The following is a 22,876-nucleotide window of genomic DNA, read 5'->3' on the forward strand; positions in this document are numbered from 1 at the left end:
TCCCCATCAAGGCTACCTGTCTGTCTGAGCTCTCATAACTAACAGGATTCAACAGCAGCCTTAGTTAAAAATCAGCTGAAAGGGCAGCCAACCAGGCAGCACAAATTCAGAGACAACTTGACTGCATTAGCACAGATACACTCAGAACCACTTTTCTGTGATCCACAGGTGGTCCAAACCTACCACAGTATCAGGCAACATCTCCCTCCACCACAATATGTATTAGGGAAGCAGTTTGTAAGACTGAACTTTCCAACTCACAGAACCATGCTGCTGTGTTATTCTCCATGGTACTTAGATTCCCAGCCTACAGCTATCTATCCCAGCTACCTTGCTATAAAGTAAGGTTTGAGTTCAGGCTCTCCACCCTGTACACGCAGTCCCATGGAAGAGCACATGCCTGCTACGTTACAAATGAATCTCCCTTACAGTGAAAATCTGACAAGTAACAAGTAGATGCAGGTAAGTCCTGGGAAGAGAAGGAAACAAAGCAATTAAGAAGAGCCGCAAAGAAGCTCAGTTCTACAAATGCCCTGAGAAATGCTAAACTGACAGCCTTAGGAACAAGAACTGCACATGGCCCAAGCTATGATTAATGAAACAGCAATATTAGCGTCATCTCTGCTCTCTGACTTAAAATATTCAGTGCTTTTTGAGATTTTGTTTTTCTGAGTTTAAGGAACCATTAGCTTTGAGTAAAACTGTGAATGCAGGTATTGAACTTCAACATTTAGATTTTTTTTTTCCTTTACAAATTTCTTAATATTTCCTTGTGTTAGAGAATGGACCCACTACTTCAGGAGACAGAAGCCTCACAGGAAGGATGCTGGCTCTCGTGCACACAGAAGGAGCCTTCTTTTCATCAATTTACATCACACTGGTATTATGGGTTATTACATCTAAATCATCATGGTCCTTCTCTTCTTTCCTTGCCTCCTCTGCCGATTGACCCATACATTCTAGTTGCTGTATGCGCCTGCCTAGTCTTCCCATAAGAAGCACTGATGAAAGAAAGCTCAAGAACTGATCAAAAGGTTTTCAGCAAATTAAAAAAAAAAAATAAAATATGTACTTTTCCATTCTTTCCCCCCTCCAAATACTAGCCAACTCAGGAGATTAATTTGATCCCTAAGGGCCATTCTGCATGTCTTTACACTGTCCTCTTCTCAACTGAAGACATACTTCTTAAAGCGTAGGCATGCTAAACTCCAGACCAAAACCAGACTTCTGTAAGAAAGGAAGGAAAAACACAGACATAGAACTAATTGCTCATTTCCACTGAAGCACTAAACTCTTTCAAATATACCAGTAAACATTCCTGAACTCACAAGTTCCAGGTACCTGGAAATGGGTAGCCTACCATAACATAAAACACATCTTAGGGAAAAAAACCATAAAAGGGTATTGAATGCCACCCTTTTCCCTCAGCCAATGAACCTAAGAACCCTCTGAAGATACAGACTTCATCCATTTCAAAGGTACCAACTGAAGAGCCCTATTAAGTTCTGCCATTACTTAGCTCTTTATTGCTCATTATTTTAGCAGAAAAGTAACATATGGGCAAACTTAAGTCTTAACTTGTATTCTGTTTATCACATTCGAAACCAGTCAGTGAGCAGTGATCAACTTTGCCATGTTGCTGAAAAGTGAGCCATGCTCAAATGTATCTGAAAGCGAAAATATTTTTTTTAAATAATCAAAATTAGATAATAGAAAATCCATTCAATGTCAAAAAAATTTGACAGAGGAAAAAATATGTCAAAGCGTACACACACATCTCACTTTATCTGGACAAGACACTATGACAGAACTCAAAAAAAAATTAAGTAATGTCAGCAAGCCATTTTTCCAAGTGTCAACAGAAAGCCAAGTCTTTCCATTTTAAAATATAAAAATCTTTACAATGCTTTATGAAAGTACTACATTCAGTTTAAAAAAAAAAAACATCTGATGGAATTAGAAAGTAAGTTAGTCAATGAATAATTTATCAAATGACATTTTTATTTTTATATTTTATGTAGTCTTAGGCCTGACTCACTAAGTTGAAATTTTGTAAAAAGTTATAGGTAACAAAAGGAACAGATTAATCTAGGCTACAAATTTCTAAAGGAAAAATATGGTACAAAGTAACAAAGCACTTGGAACATTTTCTATTTATACAAAGATACTGAAATTTCTTTCAATGAGTCAAAATTGATTATTTTTGTAAAAGATCATGCAGAAGGAGGTAAGTACCCCATTATACAGAAAAGCTACCTATCAAATTAAAAAGTGGTTATGATATTGTCTAAAAATATTCACATCATGTTCTGACCTATATACAAAAGTTAAAATATGACAGTATACAGAAGGATCAAGTATATTTAGGACAGCTCACCTGGATTAACAGTTAGCAAGCCAGAAGTATTTCATTACCACCCCCTGGCTTTTTTTTTTTTTTTTTTTTTTTTTAAAGCTTTACTCACTGCTTAACTGTCATTAAATAGATCACAACCAAGGTTTGACCAACACCTGGGTATGTTAGATATAAATGGACCTGCAATAGACAATTTTGGTACCAAAGCTGGAAAAAAAAAAACCAACACACTAATATACTCCAGTAGAGAAATAAATTTTTACAATTTAAAACTCATTTAAAGTGTTACTTTATTTCCTGAAAAAAATGTTAACTCAGTTTGACAGTATTAAATTAAATCTACTCAGAACAACCTGCAGAAAGGAAATAATGTGAAGATACGCTTCTCAGTGCAGATAGCCATTTAAGATATGCAACAAACTGCACCCTCTTTGGAATAATCTGGTTCAAACAGATATTTATGTGGACAGGGTTGGTAGGGATTCACAGACAGAACAGATACCTTTGAGTCTCTTGGGTTAAGAAACAGTAAAGGAAAATTGCCACATTTATATGCTCCGAGAGAGGAGTATGAAGTAGTACAGTAGAGCTAATAAAATAATGAGTGGCATGCAAATGGCAAACAAGGGGTGACTTGATTTATACCTCAACACAGGAACCCAACCGTGTCTGAAACAACGGCAAGCAATCCTCAGTACAACGTGCAGTTAAAGCCTGACCCTTCTTTGTCACAGGATGTTGACAAGTTCACAGGGTTTCCTACAAATTCATTTAGGAAAAATCCAGCAAGAGCTACAAAACCCGAAGAGCTCTGCTGGATGAAGCCCCTGAGCTCCAAATCACCGTAAGGAAACACTGAGGAAGTGCAGCTATGTGCCAGAATTGTAGAGGTATGATAGCTAAGCGTCACAACAACAGCTCTTTAAGACCACAGTACCTCATTCACATTTGGTCTTCAACTACATCAGCTTCTGTATTTTTAACTGAAATCTTGGCACTAGACCACTGTTAGCTCCTAATTCTTTAAATATCACTGTGGTTCTACAGCCAAAAGTCATTAACCTCTCCCCTAGAAACTGCTCACACCATGCCTTGCTTGCACGTATTCACTCCTGCCTTTGATGACGACCAAGGCTGCAAAACTGAAGTCTTCAAGTTTTGCTTTAGGAAGAATTAGGATGCAAGAAAAACTACAGATTAATGACAAACTCCAGTCTAAGACTTCACTACTCATTTCCTGTCACTCCTTCTCCAAGATTTTCTATACTAACCGAACAGTCTAAACCACGTATTTCCTATGATTATCCCACCAAGTTTCTTTGTCTGTTTGATATCAGCTTTTGGGTTGTTTTGTTTGTTTTTGAAAGGTAGTAAATTTACTTTCTGTGTTTCCAGAAAGAAGAGAAGCCAAGAGCAGCAAAAAATAAGGAAATAAGCTGAAGGACTGTTTCAAAATGAACCGTCTTTGCCAACGCTCCTCCAAAATACAGCTTTCCAGTCCCTCCTCGCCAGACATGCAGGACTAAAGAGATTTGACTTGGGCCACCACCTGGCAATGACTCAGCAAGTGCTCTCTCTTCCACAGAGCTATCATACCCCAGATTTTAAACCATTATTTTATTAAAGAGCCCTGTTCCCTTAGCAAAAAAGTAAAACCCTGGTGAATCAACCTAACTACTAAGTCAGCAGTGTCTACTTGAGTTGTCACACATAGCAGTGAAGCCTAACTACAATCATTTCAACATCTACATTAATTACAGTGCTGATCAGAACACTCAAAAGGATCATATTTATTATATTATTCTGCATAATATTATGCAGAAATATTATATGCAATATTTTAGTGAGGCATCAGAGTTGTATGCATTTTAACATATAGATGCTTAAGTTTCCCTCAAAGCATTGGATTTCACATCTATTCTTCCAAAACTTGCCTTTGAAAGCAAGTATACCATCAACAGACATCAAATGATCGTGTTATGGGTTATTTTGAACATGTATTTCCTTATTCAAGTGAAAGAATAAATTATTCATGCCGAGTGAATAAATATCATTAATTCAACTGCAGTACAAAATCCCTGCCTTACAGCTGAGCAGGTTAGGACACATTTACTAGTTACAGTGACTGCAACTCTCACAAAGATATTTAAGCTAGTTTTCAACTACTTCATTCAGCCCATGGTCCAGAGACATTTTTCCTGGAAATGGTGCCAGCTTAAGCTGCTCCTACCCTCAGCCATTTGCCTCTGATCGATCTCTTACCACCTCCTCAGCCTCAGTACAACTGCTTGAAGTGCCATGTGGTTGAATGGATCACGAAACTGCTCAGGGTTAAAAAAAAAAATTAAGCCAGCACTGCCACCAAGAGAAATGTCTGTGGAACCACAGTCTCCAAAACTTCTAAAAATGTTGCCATGGGAGGGTCAAGCTAAAAGCCTTAAATGCTTACCCTGCATCTTTTGTGCCCATGAAGCTCTGAGCAGAGTACATGAATTAGCTCAAACCTAGTTTCTGTATGTACACTGAGGCAACTTCCTCATGAGTGGATTAAGTTGCTCCATTCCACTTAATTCTAAAAAGTGGTAACAGCTGTTTAAAGTAGAATAATTTAAGAAATCAATGAAAAAATTTTTTAAAAAATGACTAGAAAGCAAAACACAGCAAAATCCCCGAGGTTCTTCTGGTTCCCTTGCTCTCATTCTGTCTTATAACATGAGAGTTAGTAGTACATGGGAATAACATCAACTAATGACAGTAACTTTCTGCATGAGTCAATATAATGAAGCAACATAGCATCAGTTTAGCTTCGAATTCTCCACCAGCTTTAAAGAACAAGCTGGTTACAAGCAGAGCAGGCCTCAGTACCCACCTAGTAGGGCTAGAAGGGAAGCCACCCCTGCAGCAACACTGAACATCACTGCTCAAAGCATGAAAGTGGGCAACAACAGCGTGTCATAGCGGTGTCTATTCCGAGACAACCACCTTGCTGCCAACTTCAGGTAAACTTCTCAGATGATCAATACTTACTTTCTTCCAGCAAAAGCAGAAGCAGCTTACTGAGTCCTGCTGAAAGGGAAGGTCAAGCCTGATCCCAGAAGAAATCCCAGACACTGATGGAACTAAGCATCTCTACAATTCACTGATAGTAGGATCAAAAGAAGGTTGAGCTTATTTTTGGCCAAATTTGAAAATTACCACTTTTAAAATTCACTCAATTTGACATTAAAGAACAGTTCTGCTGTTCTCAAGCAGGTTTTGAGATCTTGGCATGTGCACAAAAAGAATGGCTTCCTGTAAAATGACTACTCATTCTTCAAAACTCTTTAAGATGGCTATGGTCTGTTTTTTTGAGACACCTCCAAAGATTCATACAAAGTTCTGGAACAAGAAAAATTTAATGTAATGCAAATGTGCAATAATACATTATTTGTATGCATGGCATATAAAAGGCAAAAGTGAATGCTTTTTTGATTAAGAAAATACCTGATATATCTTTCTTAAAGCCTCCCGAAAGATTTAAGTGTAGGATCAAACCTTCCTTTTTCCGTATTTTGTTCACTGCTGCATACTTTGCAACTATGTAGCAAATTAATAAACATTAATTCCTAGCTCAGGACACCTAAATTCTGTTTGCAACCTTGACATTCAAATAAACCTTCCTCAAAATCCAACAGCGTAAGTATATTTACTTGTTGATCTACATCATATTCAGGTTTCTATTAGTATAAAAGAGGAGGGAAGGGCAGAGTATAAAGCATTCAATCCTTGCAGTCAGTTTCATAGGAACACTCCTGTGTTTGATCTTTTTGTTAAATTACTATGAAAGAGATACTCCTTCCTGAACACCAACTGAACCAACTCTGGAAGACAGATGAAGTGACATTCACAGGCACAGGATGACAAGCTCAATCTTATTAGAAACACAGAAAGGAAATAGGAAGTTTTCTTTACTGCTGAGCCAAGAAAAGATTGCCCAGCTGATATGCACCAAACTTACAAGACCCTTGTTGGCTTCAATACTGATACAGAACAGTAGAAACAACTTGAAATGGTCTAAATCCCTGTTGCATTTTGAGTTTCTCCCACTCCTTTCAAACCAACTTCAAAACACACACAAAATGCATCCTACAACACTCCTTGTCTGAATCCAGAGGTAGCAGTGACACGATATAAACTCTGGCATGTTTTTACCATCATCTCCAATGCTGGAGTAAATAACGTGACAGGCTCCTCACCAACAACTTGCTCTTCATCTTTAACGCAGATGCTGGTACAGAAATATGTAGTATTTTTAAATTCCATTAACCACCAACAAGCTACGCACAACTAGTTTAAAGCATATTTCTGCATCTTCCAGTTTATTTCAGGGTTAACAAGTAAAAGCTGCAGAGCATGTACTTCTAAAATAAGGAATGAAAATGTCTATTTCATTTTTAAACAGATTAATTCAAATGCATTCAAAAAAAATGAACACATTCAGTTTCTCCTTAAATACTAGCTTAGTGAAAGGAAAACAGAGGACAATGCAAAATACTGCACTAAAAATCAATATATGGCAGAAAACAAATGTCACCTACAGAAGTGTAATTCTGTGTTTGTATGAGAAAGCCATACCGCATTCAGAAAGTTTGGGAATGCAGAAGCAGGAAGATTAAAACAATTACAGGTCGTAAAAAGAGTGGGTAAGAGCAGCTCCACAGACAGCAAAAGCATATTTAACTTCATCTTTCAGTAAGAAGCTCTCAGCATATGGAATACTTCTTTAAAATATCTTCTTTTATTTTCAAATTATCAGCAATTATTTCAAATTATTTTCATGTTATCTGTAATACAGTACTGATAAGTTTCCATTACATTCTGTGAACTTCCATTTTACTGTTAAGTGAGGGCAAATTCAGTTAAAACAGACACTCGAAGTCTGCCGCTATCCTCTTCAAATGGTTTTACCATAGTGAATTTTTAACAATTCCTTGTTTGCAAATTACCAAAGATGAAATACTAAAAAGAAATACAATTTACCAAAACTATTTATTATTATTTCTCCCACTATATCTTACCAATTTTACTGCAAATAAAAATCAAACAACTACTTCAAACTATCACTAATATTTAGGTTTTTATGAAGGATATCTAACATGGTGATTTATTACCACAATATATTTCCCTATGCACAATTACTAAATGTTACATCTGCCTATTGTAAGACATTAAAGACTACCAAAGTACTCAATTCTTGATTTTGTATTCCAATCCATGGATGTCATGGCAGCAAAATTCACATATCAATAAATACACAATTACAAATCACTGCAACTTATAACTATACTTTTTATTAAGGGATGCACAGTATGTGTTTAAAAGCTTATTTCCATTTTCTCTTTCATGTGGAGAAAATATACAGCTGAATATATTACTATAGTCAACATACAACTGCAGGACCATGAAAACTCACACAACTCTGAAACACTTACAGTAAGCGAAATAATTTTAATAACTTGATTTATATTTTTAAAAATTCACTCCTCTAAATAATCGCTTTTTAGGCACAATATAGGAAAACACCTCTGCCATCACCACGTCAAACCTTGGCAGTAGTGATTAAACAGACATTGTGCAACCCATGGCCCAGAAAGCAATTCTTACGGGACAGCAAAGACCAGGGAGATCGTATGGCGTTGACTCCACTCTTTCCTCCCGGCCCTTTCTTTATTTGCCCACAGTTATCACTGCCATCAGAGCAGCACACAGGCTTTTCCAGGCAGTTAGCAGTAAGGACAAACAGAGTTCCCAGCTTCCTCTAATAACACCCGCTGTTACTTAAGTGGAAAAATAGTTATCAATTCTCTCAATGACTAGTGAAACACACACACACATCTAAATATACACATAAATATATATATGTATATGAAACTTTTTTTGCTTGTATTTTTATTTTTAAATAAATGCTTTTCATGCAACAGAAATGTTCAAGAATGTTCAAGAGATCTAACTATCAAGTTTTGACTCAGTCCATGAAAATCATCAAGAAAACTCCTGGATTAAATTGTATACATTGTACACATTGTACCTGTATAGCAGGTGTTTCTAAACATCTGTAAACATTACAGGACAACTAAGAAAGACACATGGGTTCCAAATCCTGGCAAGAAGGATCTCCATGTAATGGCAAGAGCATTCATCTTCCAGAAGACCAACAGTACGCACAACCAGTGCCAGTTGTTCTCCCCATATTCCCCGCTAGCGTTAAATTAATAAGAAAGCTGAGGAAGGCAAATTTCCATAACATAGTGGGAGAAAAGACACTTTGATACTGTTCTCTTTGTTAAAAATATTTAACTAAATCCACATTAAGAAAAAACAGAGACTACGTATCAGCTACGTTGCAGTCATTAGAAGTGTAAGGAAAGAGTCTTTGAATGTACATTCCTGGAGTAGGAAAGACCCATCAGGAAGATGATACTGGATAACTGAGTCCTTTTGTTCATTTTCTTACCAGGGCAGTAATTTTAACTATGAAACTATTCCTTAATTGAGTTACGAAAACACAATCATGAAACAAACTTAGCAGCACATGAAAACTGGAGTCTTCATTTGCCTGCTCACCAGTGGAGAGCAGCTAGTCCAGCCTTCAGGTCTGGAGTTCCTGATTTAATGAGTAGTTCTGTTTATAGCAGAACTAATGAAGCTTGGTTTCCTGTGGATTTGCTCCTACAAGCCCTGTGGCCACTTAACATTAATTACGTCAGTTGCCTCTAAGCTTGCCCCTGTGTCCCTAAGATCCTTCACCTCATAAAACTCTCCATTTTCCCCTATATTCCCATATCCAAATACTCACACTTGCTCTCATGCTTTTGTTAACACTCAGCTCCTTCTCGTGCCCTTAAACCCACCTTCAGATACCATCAGCTCCATCCCCCATCACCCATCTATCTCTGTACGGTGCTAAGCAAGAGGCAGCGTATGCTGTAGCTGGTTTGAAGCTCAGTGCATGCTGGTTGGCCAGCTGGAGATGGCCTCTTTGCTTCCAGGAGGAGCACACAAAATGACATGACCTCCTTGCCTTTATGGTTTTTTGGGAGGAGGGCTCTCACGGCCCCTCAGATGTCAGCTTTCACAGACTGGGAGAAGGTAATCTTTCTCAGACCTCTCCCAGCTCTTAAATTGGTTGAAACTGACTGGGGGGTTCACACTTACTAAGGAAGAAAAAATTCAAAGGCAATGTAAATGATACTTCCCCCCGAAGCCAGAATTAAAAGGTAACTCAGTTCTGATCATCTGCAAAACATCTTGAAAATGCCTACTGCTGCCCTCCTCCCCTCCTGCGGCTGAGGGCATCTTCTGCAACGTCCATCTCACTCAGAGGGACCAAGAATACACAAAATTGACAAAAAGTCAATTTCAACATTTTTATGCTGTACCCTGCGGGCAGCAATGAAACTGTCAACAAGAATTACCATTTCACTCCACTGACGAGTAGCAGAAGGGTCTGGAGCTATTCATAGGAATGGCCACCTCAAAACAAAAGCCATGGAAGGATAAGAGCAGCACTCACTCCATCTAGGATAGTACATGTGGAACCAGGGCTAATAGAAAAATGCCCTTGTCCTTCACTGGGGGCAGGGAAGAGGATACTCATGTTAGCAAATATCAACTAACAAGAGGTTAACATTAATTACAAATGCAAAAGGAGAGCCTAACCCACAGAAACTACCTGTTGCTAACAGAAACCTTACCATTTCTTCCTCTGCCCGCTCCTTTTGTGATTTACAGTTGTTTTTTTGTCTTCGGGACAGAGAACAGGTAACACAAAAACCAAATATTGCACTTAGAGGGGGCAATGATGCTCCAGTAGTTAAGTACTAGTCTGGAACTTGTTAGATCTAGATAGTATTTCCAAAACCTTCCCAGGCTTCCAGCACTCCTAGGTGACTAGGAGTATATCTACATAGCACAATGCAGTGCTGTGTAGCTAGCTCAAGTACCAGAAGGAATATGGCCACATTAGCACTGCACTGCACCCAGGCTGAAGTGCAGGCTGGAGCATCCATCCTGCTTCTCAGGTAGTTTGGATCTATCCAAATGGCGCTCCACTACGACACGTAAGCATACCCTTAGTCATCCTGCCTCAGAAATCAGCCATAACATGACAGTTCTTCCTTAAACTACGAAGAATTGTAATGAAAGAGTATCTGAAAAGAAAAAACACTCGGATACCAAAGTTAGGAAGAGGAGCAAGTACTTACAATAGGCAGCATACATTACCTATTTAATATAACAGATACAACCCCTGAAACTCCTTGTTTTAGCACCCTTTCTCTCTTCATGTCAGCTCTACCCCTAGAGTTTACAAATTATGGCTCTGACTTGTAAATGTTAGTAAATATCTCCTTAAACGTTACTCAGTGTTTCCATAATTGTATATAGATTCTAGAGAATACTACCCTGCAAGAAAAACATCCAAAATAGGTTCTAAAAATAAAGCATTCTAGACGATTCTCACATATAACCGAAGGCTGAAAACACAGGCCATTTCATAAAGATGGGTACGAAGAGCATGCTATTTGAATTATAGCTGGAGAGTGGAAAAGAAACAACCCACAATATAGTAAAAAAGTAGCATTTCAGGTGTCACAGATATTCTGTTTCTAAAACAAAGCTTAAAGCCTGGGACGTATGAAAGCAAGAATTCTTATTTTTGTGAATTGCACTTCTTGCACCAAGCGATCAATAATCTCTAAAACCAGGCAATTGTTTTCTTGATTAGTTTGTAAAAAAGGCAACATTCCACCCCGAACCCTGTTCGGCTGAGAACGCCTCCCCCTTACCAGCAGCAATATGGATTGCCCAGCGCAGTTTGGTGATTCCTTTTTTCAGCCTACGTAATGCCCATTTACATAGTCGTGATATTTTTAAACGTGCTTTCAGAAGCACCGAATAACATAAAAACATGGAAGGAGACAACCACAGCGGTAACATAACACTCGTTAGACCACAGAATTCACAAATAAAATAATGACCAAGACCACGGAGCACAATAAAACTCCATTTTACAGATTATGCATTCAGAACACTAACCCAAGGAAATCCTGGTCGTGTTTCCCCCCCAGTGAGAGTGTGTCTGAGCACAACAGAACATATCCTAGCTCCTTCGCTAACCTCCACGCACATTCCTACACCCCTTAGGAAAACAGTGACAGCGGACATAAAAGGAAGGGAAACAATGACATTCTTTTAATAACAACGTTCACTACCGCGTCCAGTACGCTAGACCCAGTCGGTCAGCGCTACATGACGACAGTCTCTGCATTCCCCTGGAACAGACGCATTCACCCCCAGCCCGAGCTCTGCTGCTCCAGGGGCACACTGATTTTCCCCTCGGCGGCCAGGCCAGGTATTCGCCCTCTCCTGCCGCCACCGCAGCCGCAGGCGGCTGCACGGCCAGGAGCCGCATCCGCGCCTTCCGCGCGAGGGGCACGAAGGGGGCCGCCGCCGTCCCCCCACACCGCGGCCGCAGACGCCGAGGGGAAAGGCGCCTCGCCCCGGCCTCGACCCCCGGCGGCGGTGCGGGCTCCACGTCAGCCGTCCCCGCCGCCAGGGCCCCGACACGCACTTTCCCCCCGCACCCGCCGCCCCCCAGGCGAAGGGCTGTGTCACGCCGGGCCCGCCCGGGGCGCCCCGCTGCCCCCCGCCGCCGCAGGCCCCGCGACGCCGCCTCGGCCCCGCCGCAGCCCCCCTGCCCGGCCCGGGACGCGGCTCTTACCGACAGGTCGGGGCAGTGGGAGTCCCGCTGCGAGACGGCGCGGATGACCCCGGCCCGCCAGCGCCCGCTCTCCGGCGGCTCCTCGCCCCCGCCGCCGACGCACAAGAACCGCTTCCCCACCAGCTCCGGCCGCGTCTCCACCGCCACCGCCATGGCCGCCGCCGCCGCCGCCGCGCAGGCACCGCACCAGCCGCCGAGCCCGCTCCTCTACGGGCCGCCCATGGCGGGAGCGGCGCGGAGCGGGAGCGGGGGCAGGCGCGGGGCTCTTCGCCTCAGCGGCCGGCTGGGTCGGCGCCCCTCGGCCGGGCCGGCGCCGCGGGGCCGCTCCGCCGCCAGCAGCCTGACACAAACACCGAGGGGCGGGGGAGGGCCGGGGGCGCGCGCTCCCTCCCTCCCTCTCTCTCGCGCGCGCTCGCTCGCTCACCGCCGCGCTGCGGCCCCGACCACTCCGCCCACGCAGCCCACTGCCATGGAGACCGGCACCACGCGCCGTCTCCCTCCGCCAGGCAGCGCGCGGGGAGGGGGCGAGCGGCCGCCGCCGCGCGACAAAGAGTCCGGCCGCGGCGGCACCGGCACCCGGGCTGGGGCGGCACCGGGACCCCGCGGGGGCTCCTCCCGCCGCCGCCGGCGGGACGGGCCGGGGCCTCGGGAGGGCCGGCGCCGCAGGACGACTGTCCCCCGCGGAGGTCGCCTCCCGCCGGGGGAAGCCCCGGGCCGCCGCCGCCCGCCCAGCCCCGCGGCGGGGGGAGCACGGCCCTCACCTGCCGGCCGGGACGCCCCCGCTCCGAGCGGCTCTGCCCGCCCCGCCAGACGGGCTTCTCGCCGTCCGCGGGAGGCGCAGGGGGAGCCCCGGGCACCCGCCGGGGAGCAACTCCGCGGGGATCTGGCACCGACAACCGCACAGCCCCTCCTCACTCCGGTCCTACGGCGGGATTTCAGACACGGCCTCTTCTGGCAATTCTCCTCGCTTTGGCAAGCGGCTGCCCCCCAACCCGGCACGCCCCCATCCTAGCCAAGGTGCATCGCACCGAGAGCGCGGGCGGGCGGGACCACTCCCGCAGCCCGGCACCGGGAGCCCGGGACGCTGGTGCCCCAGCCCTCGCAGGCTGGGAGAGGTAGGACTAGATCTGCCACCTGCAGTGCCTTCTCCCCCCAGTTTAGCTTCTCCTTAGCTAAACAAAGGCAGCCATCCATCTTTCCCTACTGCAAACAAGACCACAGAGCCCTATGGGAATGCACCACTTGCTTAGCCCAGCGTAAGCTTTTACAAGGCATAACACTTCAGACCTGGAAGACATTATCTGAGGCCGTTCAATGCAAGTGAACGGAGGATATCAGAGCAGCCAGCTCGGAGACTCACGTGTGCTTCAACCAAGAGCTTGGGTTGTAACACATAACAAAGCCACGTTCTGTAGCTGTGAGTTTATCGTTTTTTCCATGAAGCCTGGAGTCATGCTGGAGTCATGCCACGTTTGCGTTTTAAGAGGTTTTTTTCCCTTCACGTTATCTAGAGGTGTAGCTTTTGTGAACTTCTGCCTTTCTTTACTGGCATGCTTGCTCCCAAGTGAGTGGGTTAATGATCTCTCATCTAGCACTAGAAAGCAAATTTGAGTAGTGCACTCTTGAAAAATAGATCATGAGGCAAAAGCAATAAATCATGAGTGCCAATTTAGCGCATTCCCATGTATTTCAGTGGAACAAATAACTTCTGGTACAAGAGAAGTTAATTAACAGAAAGCAAAAAAAAAAATCAATTCATCATTCACTATGACAAGTTTGTTCACAGTATTAGAATAACTTCGAAGATGTAACATTTATTCAAGAACCTGTAGCTGCCTGGCATCCCATTGGCAGTAGATGAGGGATGCATGGAGGTGTGCTCCTTAGAAGCTGTAGAAGGACCCACAGTGCGTTTGAGCTAAATGAGATCTTCATCCACATTTCAAGGTAATGCTACAACCAACAAGAGAGTCCTGCAGTCTTGCAGAACGAGCAAAAATTATGTAAGTACAGAGCAGTTACTCATAAAGGGTATAAAAAGAAGTTACAAGGACAACTAAATATTAATCATATCAAAACTCTTTACAGTTTTATTAGATTCCCTCTTGTTTAGCCAGAGTAATTTGAGATTATTACTGAATTATACACTTAAGTAGATTACATTAGTGTGCAACAAACCATAAAATATGCCAAAAAAAGCTGAGTTACATGATTCTAATAGTCTGAACTTGTGAATTTATCACAGAATACCAAAATATTAAGAATCAAATATTTTTAGTTTGTTCCAAAAATCCATATCAAAGTGCTGACACCAGAATTATGTTTTAGTATAGATTAGAATTCACTAAAGGCTATTGTTCAATGCTGTATCATTTCATAGTTGTCATCACCTGAAAATATCAGTAAGATCAAGTAACATCAACATGTAGAGGTAAATTCCCATGGTCAGCTGTCAGTTCCCAGATGCCAAGTGAGAAGGGCAGGACCTTTGCCCAGCTCCCCACCACACCGTCAAGCACAGTGCTGCTCAAACAGCTTTTCATGTAGACCAGGAGAAGAGAGCTTAAGGGAGAGCCTTGACATATCGTCAGGGCAGCTTCCCTCGCCAGTCACCCTGCATCTCAGCTCTTCTCTCTTTCAGTTATTCAGCTTTGAACAGCTTTTGTTACCCATATGTGCTTTAGGAAGGTCAAAATGACTACCATTCAGGTGGATCAGTGTACAAGAGACCCACGGGTTGCTGAACACATTTTCCACCTTCAGCAACTTATTTTCTTAGCCTCTGTTCACTTACCTATTTCTTCTTTGCCTCCTCCTTGTCTCCTTGTTTCTGCAAGTTGCTGGAAACTGGGAGAGCGCTAAATACTCAGGATGTGGATAAGTTAACTCAGAGCCTCTGGCTGCAACAGAACATAAAGTGCTGTGGCCCAAGGTGCTGCATAAGGTGCTGTGGCCCAAGGCCTGAAGGTTGCCTAGAGACTAACTTTAGACAGCCTGTGCTCTATCAATAGTCTGTGGTCTATCGGTAGTCCTTCAGTAGGACTTCTTCCTCTCTCAGAAGCCTTTGTATGTCAAACCAATACATTAATTCCCCTTTCAAATTCTATTTCCTTGATAAATATTATGCAACACTCAAACTGAAAATTCAAAGCACCAAAATTCGCAGGATTGAAAGGATTAGGGATGGTATGAATTGATGCACCTTCTGAAGAAAGTGGCATAAGGAAGCCTCTTCTCATAGATTACTCTGAGGAGGCCAGGGGAATTGTCTCCTTGGAGCTCAGGAGCAACGCTCAGAGCTGGGTGCCCACGGGCAACAACAAAACAGAGCTGACACTTTCAGGCTAGAGAAGTCCAGAAGGAAACAAAGCAAAACTCCTCTAGGCTGAGCCCCAGGGAAGGAGGGCTCTTCTTGGGAAACGGACTGCGGGCAAACTCCCCCATTGCACTCCTACGTAGTCCCAGTGCAGCTTTGGCAGTAAATATGGTGACTGATCAATTCAGTCACCAAGATTTACAGGCAAAGTAAAAAAGTTCAGCCATCCCAACAAAGGAAAAGCAACACTGACGCTAGATATGATCTGCTGGGTCCATCCTCTCTCACCCAGATTGCACATTGAACCGACACTAACCACCTGAGCCCACCTGAAAGAGGCAACCAGGTCCTGCCACAAAGGCATGGGAATAGAAAGATGGGGGAAACAAGGCTCAGTTTTCTATCCCTTCAAGCATCAAGCAAAGCTATTTCCATAATTTCAAAAATCACTGCATCTTCCATCTTTTGCTATAATTGCAAAAATATTGATGGTGCTGCTTATATCTTCAACAAGTGGCTTCTATGGTGGTATACCCCACTTCAGCTGGGCATTTAATCACCTGAAAAGGCTGTCATGCATATAGTGTATTAACAGTGTCCTTTAAATTGCACAGATTGCTAAATAAAGGGTTTTTTTCCCCAAATATTTTCAGTCCCACTTCCTGGAAAGTATACACATTGGTCAGTTGCAAAATTAAGATCTTTACTGAGAGCTATTTCTAACTTTCAGGATGAAATGCAGCACAGCCTGTATTGGCAGTAATTGCACCTTCTCCATACAGATAGGTACTGCATTTAGAAATGGTTATTTCCACTTTGCAGGAAGGAAAATTGGGAGAGGAAGGCAAAATGACTTGTCACTGTCTCAGCTCTTAAGCAGAGTAAATATTGAACCATGTCTTCCTAAAATCCCATGCTGTATACTTTTAGATCTATTTTACCTCTCCGTAGGAGATAGCAAACATCAGTTTCCTCTGAACTTGTAATTCCTCACAAATTTGGAAAGTCACATTTAAAGTTTTGCAGGGTTCAGCATCAGAAAATTAAGAACCTGTATTTAATAGAAACTTGCATAATTAAGTTTAAAAGTTTCTTAACTTGAAAATTCATAGCCAAGAGAAAACCAGTTTTTCCTCAAACATCAGTTACTTCTACTACAAAGCTAACTTTTGATTTCCAACTGTCTTACCTTATCTTCTACGTACAGTCCAAGGGCTTTTCTTAATGTATTTTACCAAAACATCTTCCTTGAAAACACAATTATTTGAGTGGTGAGTGAGTCCCTGAGCACTGAATGGGACACAGGGTCAGTGGGGAAAATGATTATTTAAAGAGCTATTTAATGTAGGTGCAAAGGCTGCATTAAACACCTGGGGTGCAAAGGTGCATGACCACAAGAGTTGTGGTTCGTGGGATTACCTCCCCAGCTCCACCACTAACATCCCACATGGTGATTTACTATTACTCGCATCACTGACTGTCTATAGCCACAACTCCATCTGAGGCTGTCAACCAACGACTCCTGATCTTTTCCTGTGTCTTGTCTTTCTCACTTGTAAAAAGGCTGCACATTTTACTGCTATATTTACACTGCGGGTGAACGCAGCACCCCATGGTGGCCAGGTACTGCCTTCAGGACTTGACTTCCTCGATACCATCCTGGCTGTTGCTACAACACACAAAGGAGGAAGATTTAAGTTTATTGCATTTGTGAATCACTCCAGCCATATCTGCACTAGAAAACACTGTAGTTCACAGGGTGCCGCTCCATCAATGCTGACAACAGTAAGGAGCACTACTGAGCCTCCATGTGATGTTTCACAGTCAATTTGCAGCCTAGAACAGATGAATACTCACAGCACACTCTGATTCCAACATCTCTTTCTGTTCCAGTTAATGAGGTATCACCAAAAGACGGCTGAACAAATTAAATAAATATGGCCTTCCATACATCCCTTCTTCAGAAGCTTGCTGATGTCTTAAGATATTAACCCATCCATATTCCCCCCTTCCTTCTTGTCACCTTCAAACACTTACCATCGCCTTACACTTGAGCCAGCAAAACAGAGCTCATGAGCATCCCACATCTGTTTTAAATACGCAGCCAGCCAGCTCAGCCCGTTGAAGCTGCAGGGGTGGGTTCTGCTGAGCCCTGGAGCTGCTGGACCCACCCCTTGTCCTCTGCCGTGGGGCTGGCCACCTCCCTCCAGCTGGGGATGGCACCACCTTTAGAGCTGCCACCGCTTTCTGCAGTAAGTATTTAACTGCAGCCTGAGGGCAGAGCATCCTTGGACCAGCACTACACCTTAGTAAGAAACAGTCCCTCTCATTCCTGAGGCGTTTACATCCTATAGAGGTAAAAAGCAGAGGGTGGGGAAAGAGAGATAACAAGGCTGTCAGTTAGTCTCCACCTTTCCCTGAATGCCTACAGGGTTAATTCCTCAGATTAAACTTCAGGGCCCTGCTATGGCCTTATCAAACCTCTTTGAATTTGCCTGGGGGAAAATGTTCTCCGTTTCTTCAAACCGGAGATGGAAGATGCTATTTCCTTGGCTAATGGTCGCTCAGTGCAGTGCAAGCATTGAAAGCAATGACAATGCACAGGCTGCAGCAGTATAACATTGTTGTGGCTCTTCCGTGGCCATCCGAGTAATGTTAGATCTCCATTCAAGTTTCTTCCCTACTTTTCAGTGAGGTGGGGATGCCAGCTTGAGGCTTTGGTACTTCTCAGGAATCAGACCGAGCTTTAGGCACAGTGCAGAAGGGATTCACATCTGTCAGCCCCTTACAGAGCTCTCCTGGGACAACGCACGCTGTAATGCCTGGAAGAAAGCGCCAGAACTGAGAACAAATTATTATTTAGCTGAGGGGATCTGCCTACAGAACAAAACTCCAGAAGGGATGGGATATATTCAGAGCCTGAGCAGCCTCAGCAGCACCAATGTTCCTCCTGAAAAGGCCTGTCTTTCACCGGGCTGCTCCCAGCAGCAATGCTCCCTTCTCCTGTCAATCGCTCACACATAAAACCTGAAACCAATCATCCCTAAAAATTAATTAATCATGTTCCCAGGAACCTTCACCTCCAGTAGTGCTTCCTCCCACTCACCCTAAGTTGTATAAAGGCCAGTAAGTGCTTTGCTACTGCTGGTGGGGCATTAGGTAGCAGTACAGTCAGGGGGGTAAAATATAGAAATGCCTGCTTCTCTCACATGAGTTTCTGAGCACTGACTTTGTGGGTTATCCAGTGTGTGAATATTTGTATTTATTTTTACTTAATGCTAAATGCTTAGCTGTTGCTATCTCTGTGTTTTTACAATTAGTAGGTTTGTAAGATAAGCAAATGGACAACAGTAAAAAAAAAAAAAAAAAAAAAACCAGCCCTGAAAACATAAACAACCCTGGGAATGGCAGTTATTTCTTCTATGGCAGGCTTTTATCTCAGTTTTAAGATGTGCTGAAGTCTCCCAGAATCTTGTAGAAGAACTTCTTTCTGTATTGGATGAAAGGTGTTTAAGTAGATCACTTTATGAGTAGATACTGTTACTGATTATAAGAATAGGATGTATTTAGCATTAAAATAAATCTATAGATCTTCTTTGAATTAACTGGGAGCTGGATCAGGACTCTTATCCTCACTGGAGATCATTGGTATATTATGTAGTAAAGCTAAAAAAGGGAAAATGGGCAACTAAGCTGGCTGGAACCTTCTATTCTAAGTGCTTTGATCCACCATGTGTGGGGTGCTGTGAGCACCTTCAACAACTCTAACTGAAAAGGCAGAAGTCTTATAATCTCGTTAGTACCCTGCACATAATTTTCTCAATATTTATCTCAAAACTTCTTATACATCTTCAAAAAAATCTAGTAAGTCTGCAAGGTAATTTCCCACTACTGAACCTCTAGTTTCTGTACAAATTGTGTTGGGGCTGTGACCCCTTCAGAAGTAGGGGTTCTTGCCAACAGCAGCTTTAGATGGAAATCACTTGGATGTTGGTATTACTTATTCTGACATAACTAAAACAGGTAAGGAAATGGCTTAGCATGCTGGTACATGATACACACAATAAAAAGCTAATGGCACACTTTGGGGTAAGCTCTAAAGCTGAGGTGAGAAATAGCTAAGTTTAGCTATCATTAAACTATGCACTAGGTACGGAAAGTGACTTGAAAATGTTACTTATGGCTACTTCTTTGTCTGGAAAAAACCAGAAAGGTAGCTGGGTCTTTCTGAAACTGAGGTAGAAAGAAAAGCTCACAGACAATCACTTAAAAAAAGTTCTTTTAGCTAACTTTTCTCTTTGTAAGGTTCTGTAATATCCTTTCTCCTCAATTTCTTCTGTCTGTATTACCCTCACTCTTACTACTCCGCTATCCAAATTCCTTTGCATTTTCTTAATGTAACTATACTATTTTCCCTACATCTATATGTCATTAAGCGCAATTGTTTGATATCAGCTTTGTCTAAACCAGTAACTATCGCATGTAGTAACTACCCTTTAACAAACTTTTCTGATTGTTATTTTTCTGTGATGCTAGTTCTTCTTTCCTCCTGCCAGCAAACTAGCTCCAAACAGGATTAAAGCAAATACACAGGTTTCTTTCTTGTATTCCAGCTGCCTGTCTCGTTGAGTTTCTGTGTCAGGAAAGGCTAATAAGTTAGTGTTAATTGTGTCCTGCAATTCAGTAATAGCTATTATTTAACAATATTTACCTCTTTGGTAAGGATTGTCTTAATATTTCATGGTGTTGTATGGCACAGCATGTAAACAAATTATGTTACTGATTCCATGCCGATCAAGTAACAGGACTTATTTTTCCTGGTGCTATTATCCCAATTAAAACTATCACAAATTTTCTACTGAGCCAGTAACTACTTCAATTAATTTACTGTTCTCATTAGGAGTGTTCCGGGGTCTGTCTGTCACATTTGTTCAGGCTATACTCAAAATTGGTTCTGGAAAGGGAATTGATTTAAGTCTGTCCTTACTGCAAGAACTGTAATGAAACATTACATCTTATAATGAGAATCTGAAAAGGTGCAGACCTACATAAGCAGAGAGATGAGAAGGGACTTGCTCATTGTCTTGGAGTTAAAAGCAGAAGATTGTGTTTGGTTGTTGCTGTGTCATTTAATTGAATGAAGAGATTGTCTTGGAGTCACGGACTAGTTGAGGTTGGAAGGGACCTCTGGAGATTGTCTAGTCTGACTCCCCTGCTCAGAGCAGGGCCACCTACAGCAGGCTGCTCAGGGCCATGTTCAGTCAAGTTTTGAATATCTCCAAGGCTGGAGACTTCACAGTCTCTCTGGGCAACCTGTTCCAGTATTCAACATCACAGTGGAAAAGTATTTTCTTAAGTTCAAATGGGATTTCCTGTATTTCAGTTTGTGCTCGTTGCCTCTTGCCCTTTTACTGGGCAACACTGAGAAGAGGCTGGCTCCTTCTTTACTCCATCTTCAAAAACGATTCCAGCAACCAGTCTTATTTGTACTAATTACACCCTGATTATTACCAAGCCTATATTATACATGCATTATTGATTTTTTTTTTTTTTGTGGTGCCAAAGGCATCCACTTCTCTGTCCAGATCCACCTCCCTGAGTTATCTTCCTTGGGTTCCCAATCCAGCAGTGCTACCTGCTCACTACATCTGCATCCTTGCTGCTGCTCAGGTTGCCTCTTGTGCTCCCATAGTGCTCATGACCCTAGACTGGAAAAGGTAGAAGCCAAAATTGGCTCTCAGTCTAGTTTGCTGAAGTTCAGCCAGCAGATAGCTCTCTTGCTAATTTGCTGAAGGCTCTGTGGATGCAAGCACAGATGAGCTGCTCTAGTGTACAAACCAGGGAGTTCTCTCTCCCTGAGGTAAGTCCTAACTACAGGTAAAGGTCTAAAACTTAGAACAGCACATACTCTGTAGCTGAAGCATTGACTGATAGTAAACATGACTGAATTGGAAAAAACATTCTTGGAAAGAAGGATTAGTGGAGAAAGATGTGCTCAGTCCTCAGTAGTTGCAGGTATCTGCATTGCTGTTGTTATTGCCCGTGTAACTGGCACACAATCACACTTCTTTGTGTGATTATTTTCCTGTTGGATATGACTTCCAGACCTGAAGTTTCTATTAATTCTAAGAAATTAGTCTCTTCAAACTTTTATCTATACAGGGACTTATTGGTCCTGTCCCATACTATTTTGTAGGACGATAAGCAGGAATCCTAAGGAACAATCTGCTTTAGATGATTGTACAATTTGTAACATTCAAAAAACGCTCTTAGTACAAAACCTGCTGAAGAAAACTTACTAAGGTGTGTGCATGTGGTTGCATGCAGGACACAGACCTGAACACAGAGTGCACAGGTCTGCAGCAGACCTACCTCCTTTTAGTGAGTGGTCTGAAGGTGGGCTTGCTCTCACTGCCAAGTCTTAAATCCAAGAACCTAATGGGTGCCAGAGGGAGTACTGTGCTACCCTTTCTATATTTAGATACTGATCATGCTTTAAGAGTAATAGGCCAAAATACTTGCTAGCTCTAATATTAGAAGTAGCTGAAGGGAGGCAAAAGGAAGAATAGTAAGTGAAGATAAGTTGTTGTGTCGTGGTCCTCTATTTTTCCCCTCCCCATCATCTTTCTCCTTTTAATCAAAATGCTGTTTCCAGAAAACTTTGCTCTGGTATTACTGAGTTGCAGCAGTAACTATATGGCAATAGTCATTATTTGACCACACCTAAAGAAAGATGACACCAAATTATAAAACATCGAGTTGCAATTGTAATTGCAATGAGATAATACAGAGTGCAGAAACTTCCCCAGCACAAGCTGGCCTGTATCTAAAAGCACTATGCGTAACCTGGACTTCAGAAAAGGCTAACAAGTAATTTCTGCTGGCTTTGTAATCCTAGCGATGTTATGTACCTGAAGCAGACTCTAGATGACTGCACAGAACTCTATTTGAGATGATTCAGGAAGGTCAAGGTCCAAGGCAGGTGGTGAGCCAGCCCGTATGGCTGCATTGATGTCCTGGACTGGAGGGTGATATTCCCTTTGCAGGAAGAGGCCTCAAATGGCTCTTATTAAACCCATAATTTGGGACTCTCATATGCCTGAATGTAATGCAAATCCACTGTCTTTCTCATCTGAAGTTACCAACAACAGAGGGCAAAATGGAAGTTCAAGGAAATGGTTATAATAAACACCACCTCAGAGCCTCGTGCCAACTCTAGTTTTCTTATGTCTTAACCTGCTTTGAACCCTCTGACTAAGTTATGTCCCATCAATTTAGCACCTGTGTTTCATGTTGTTTAAGTGAACTTTTTTATACAAAAATGAGGCTGAAGGCACACATTTTGTGTTAACTGCTAATCCAATTGAAGTCTGAAGTCGTTGCTACAAGAGATTTAGTGGCGGTTACAGTTGTGATGCAACTCATTTGCAGGGAAATAAAGTAA

At 42.6% G+C, this 22,876-nt stretch overlaps 1 protein-coding gene across 3 annotated transcripts in view; it reads right to left on the bottom strand.

Moving 5' to 3' along the window:
• Positions 1-12,499, bottom strand: part of JMJD1C (jumonji domain containing 1C) — a 168,344-nt gene extending 155,845 nt beyond the window's left edge. For 2 of the 3 annotated variants that reach the window (XM_075505300.1, XM_075505299.1), the window contains exon 1: positions 12,117-12,499. In XM_075505300.1, the coding sequence (XP_075361415.1) occupies positions 12,117-12,269 (153 nt within the window). In that variant the 5' untranslated portion in view covers positions 12,270-12,499. The remainder of the gene's footprint in view (positions 1-12,116) is intronic. The other variant, XM_075505303.1, reaches the window with a different exon arrangement.
• Between the last annotated feature and the right edge of the window lie 10,377 nt (positions 12,500-22,876).

This window comes from Mycteria americana, chromosome 6 (assembly GCF_035582795.1).
Source record: "Mycteria americana isolate JAX WOST 10 ecotype Jacksonville Zoo and Gardens chromosome 6, USCA_MyAme_1.0, whole genome shotgun sequence".
Lineage (NCBI taxonomy): Eukaryota > Metazoa > Chordata > Aves > Ciconiiformes > Ciconiidae > Mycteria > Mycteria americana.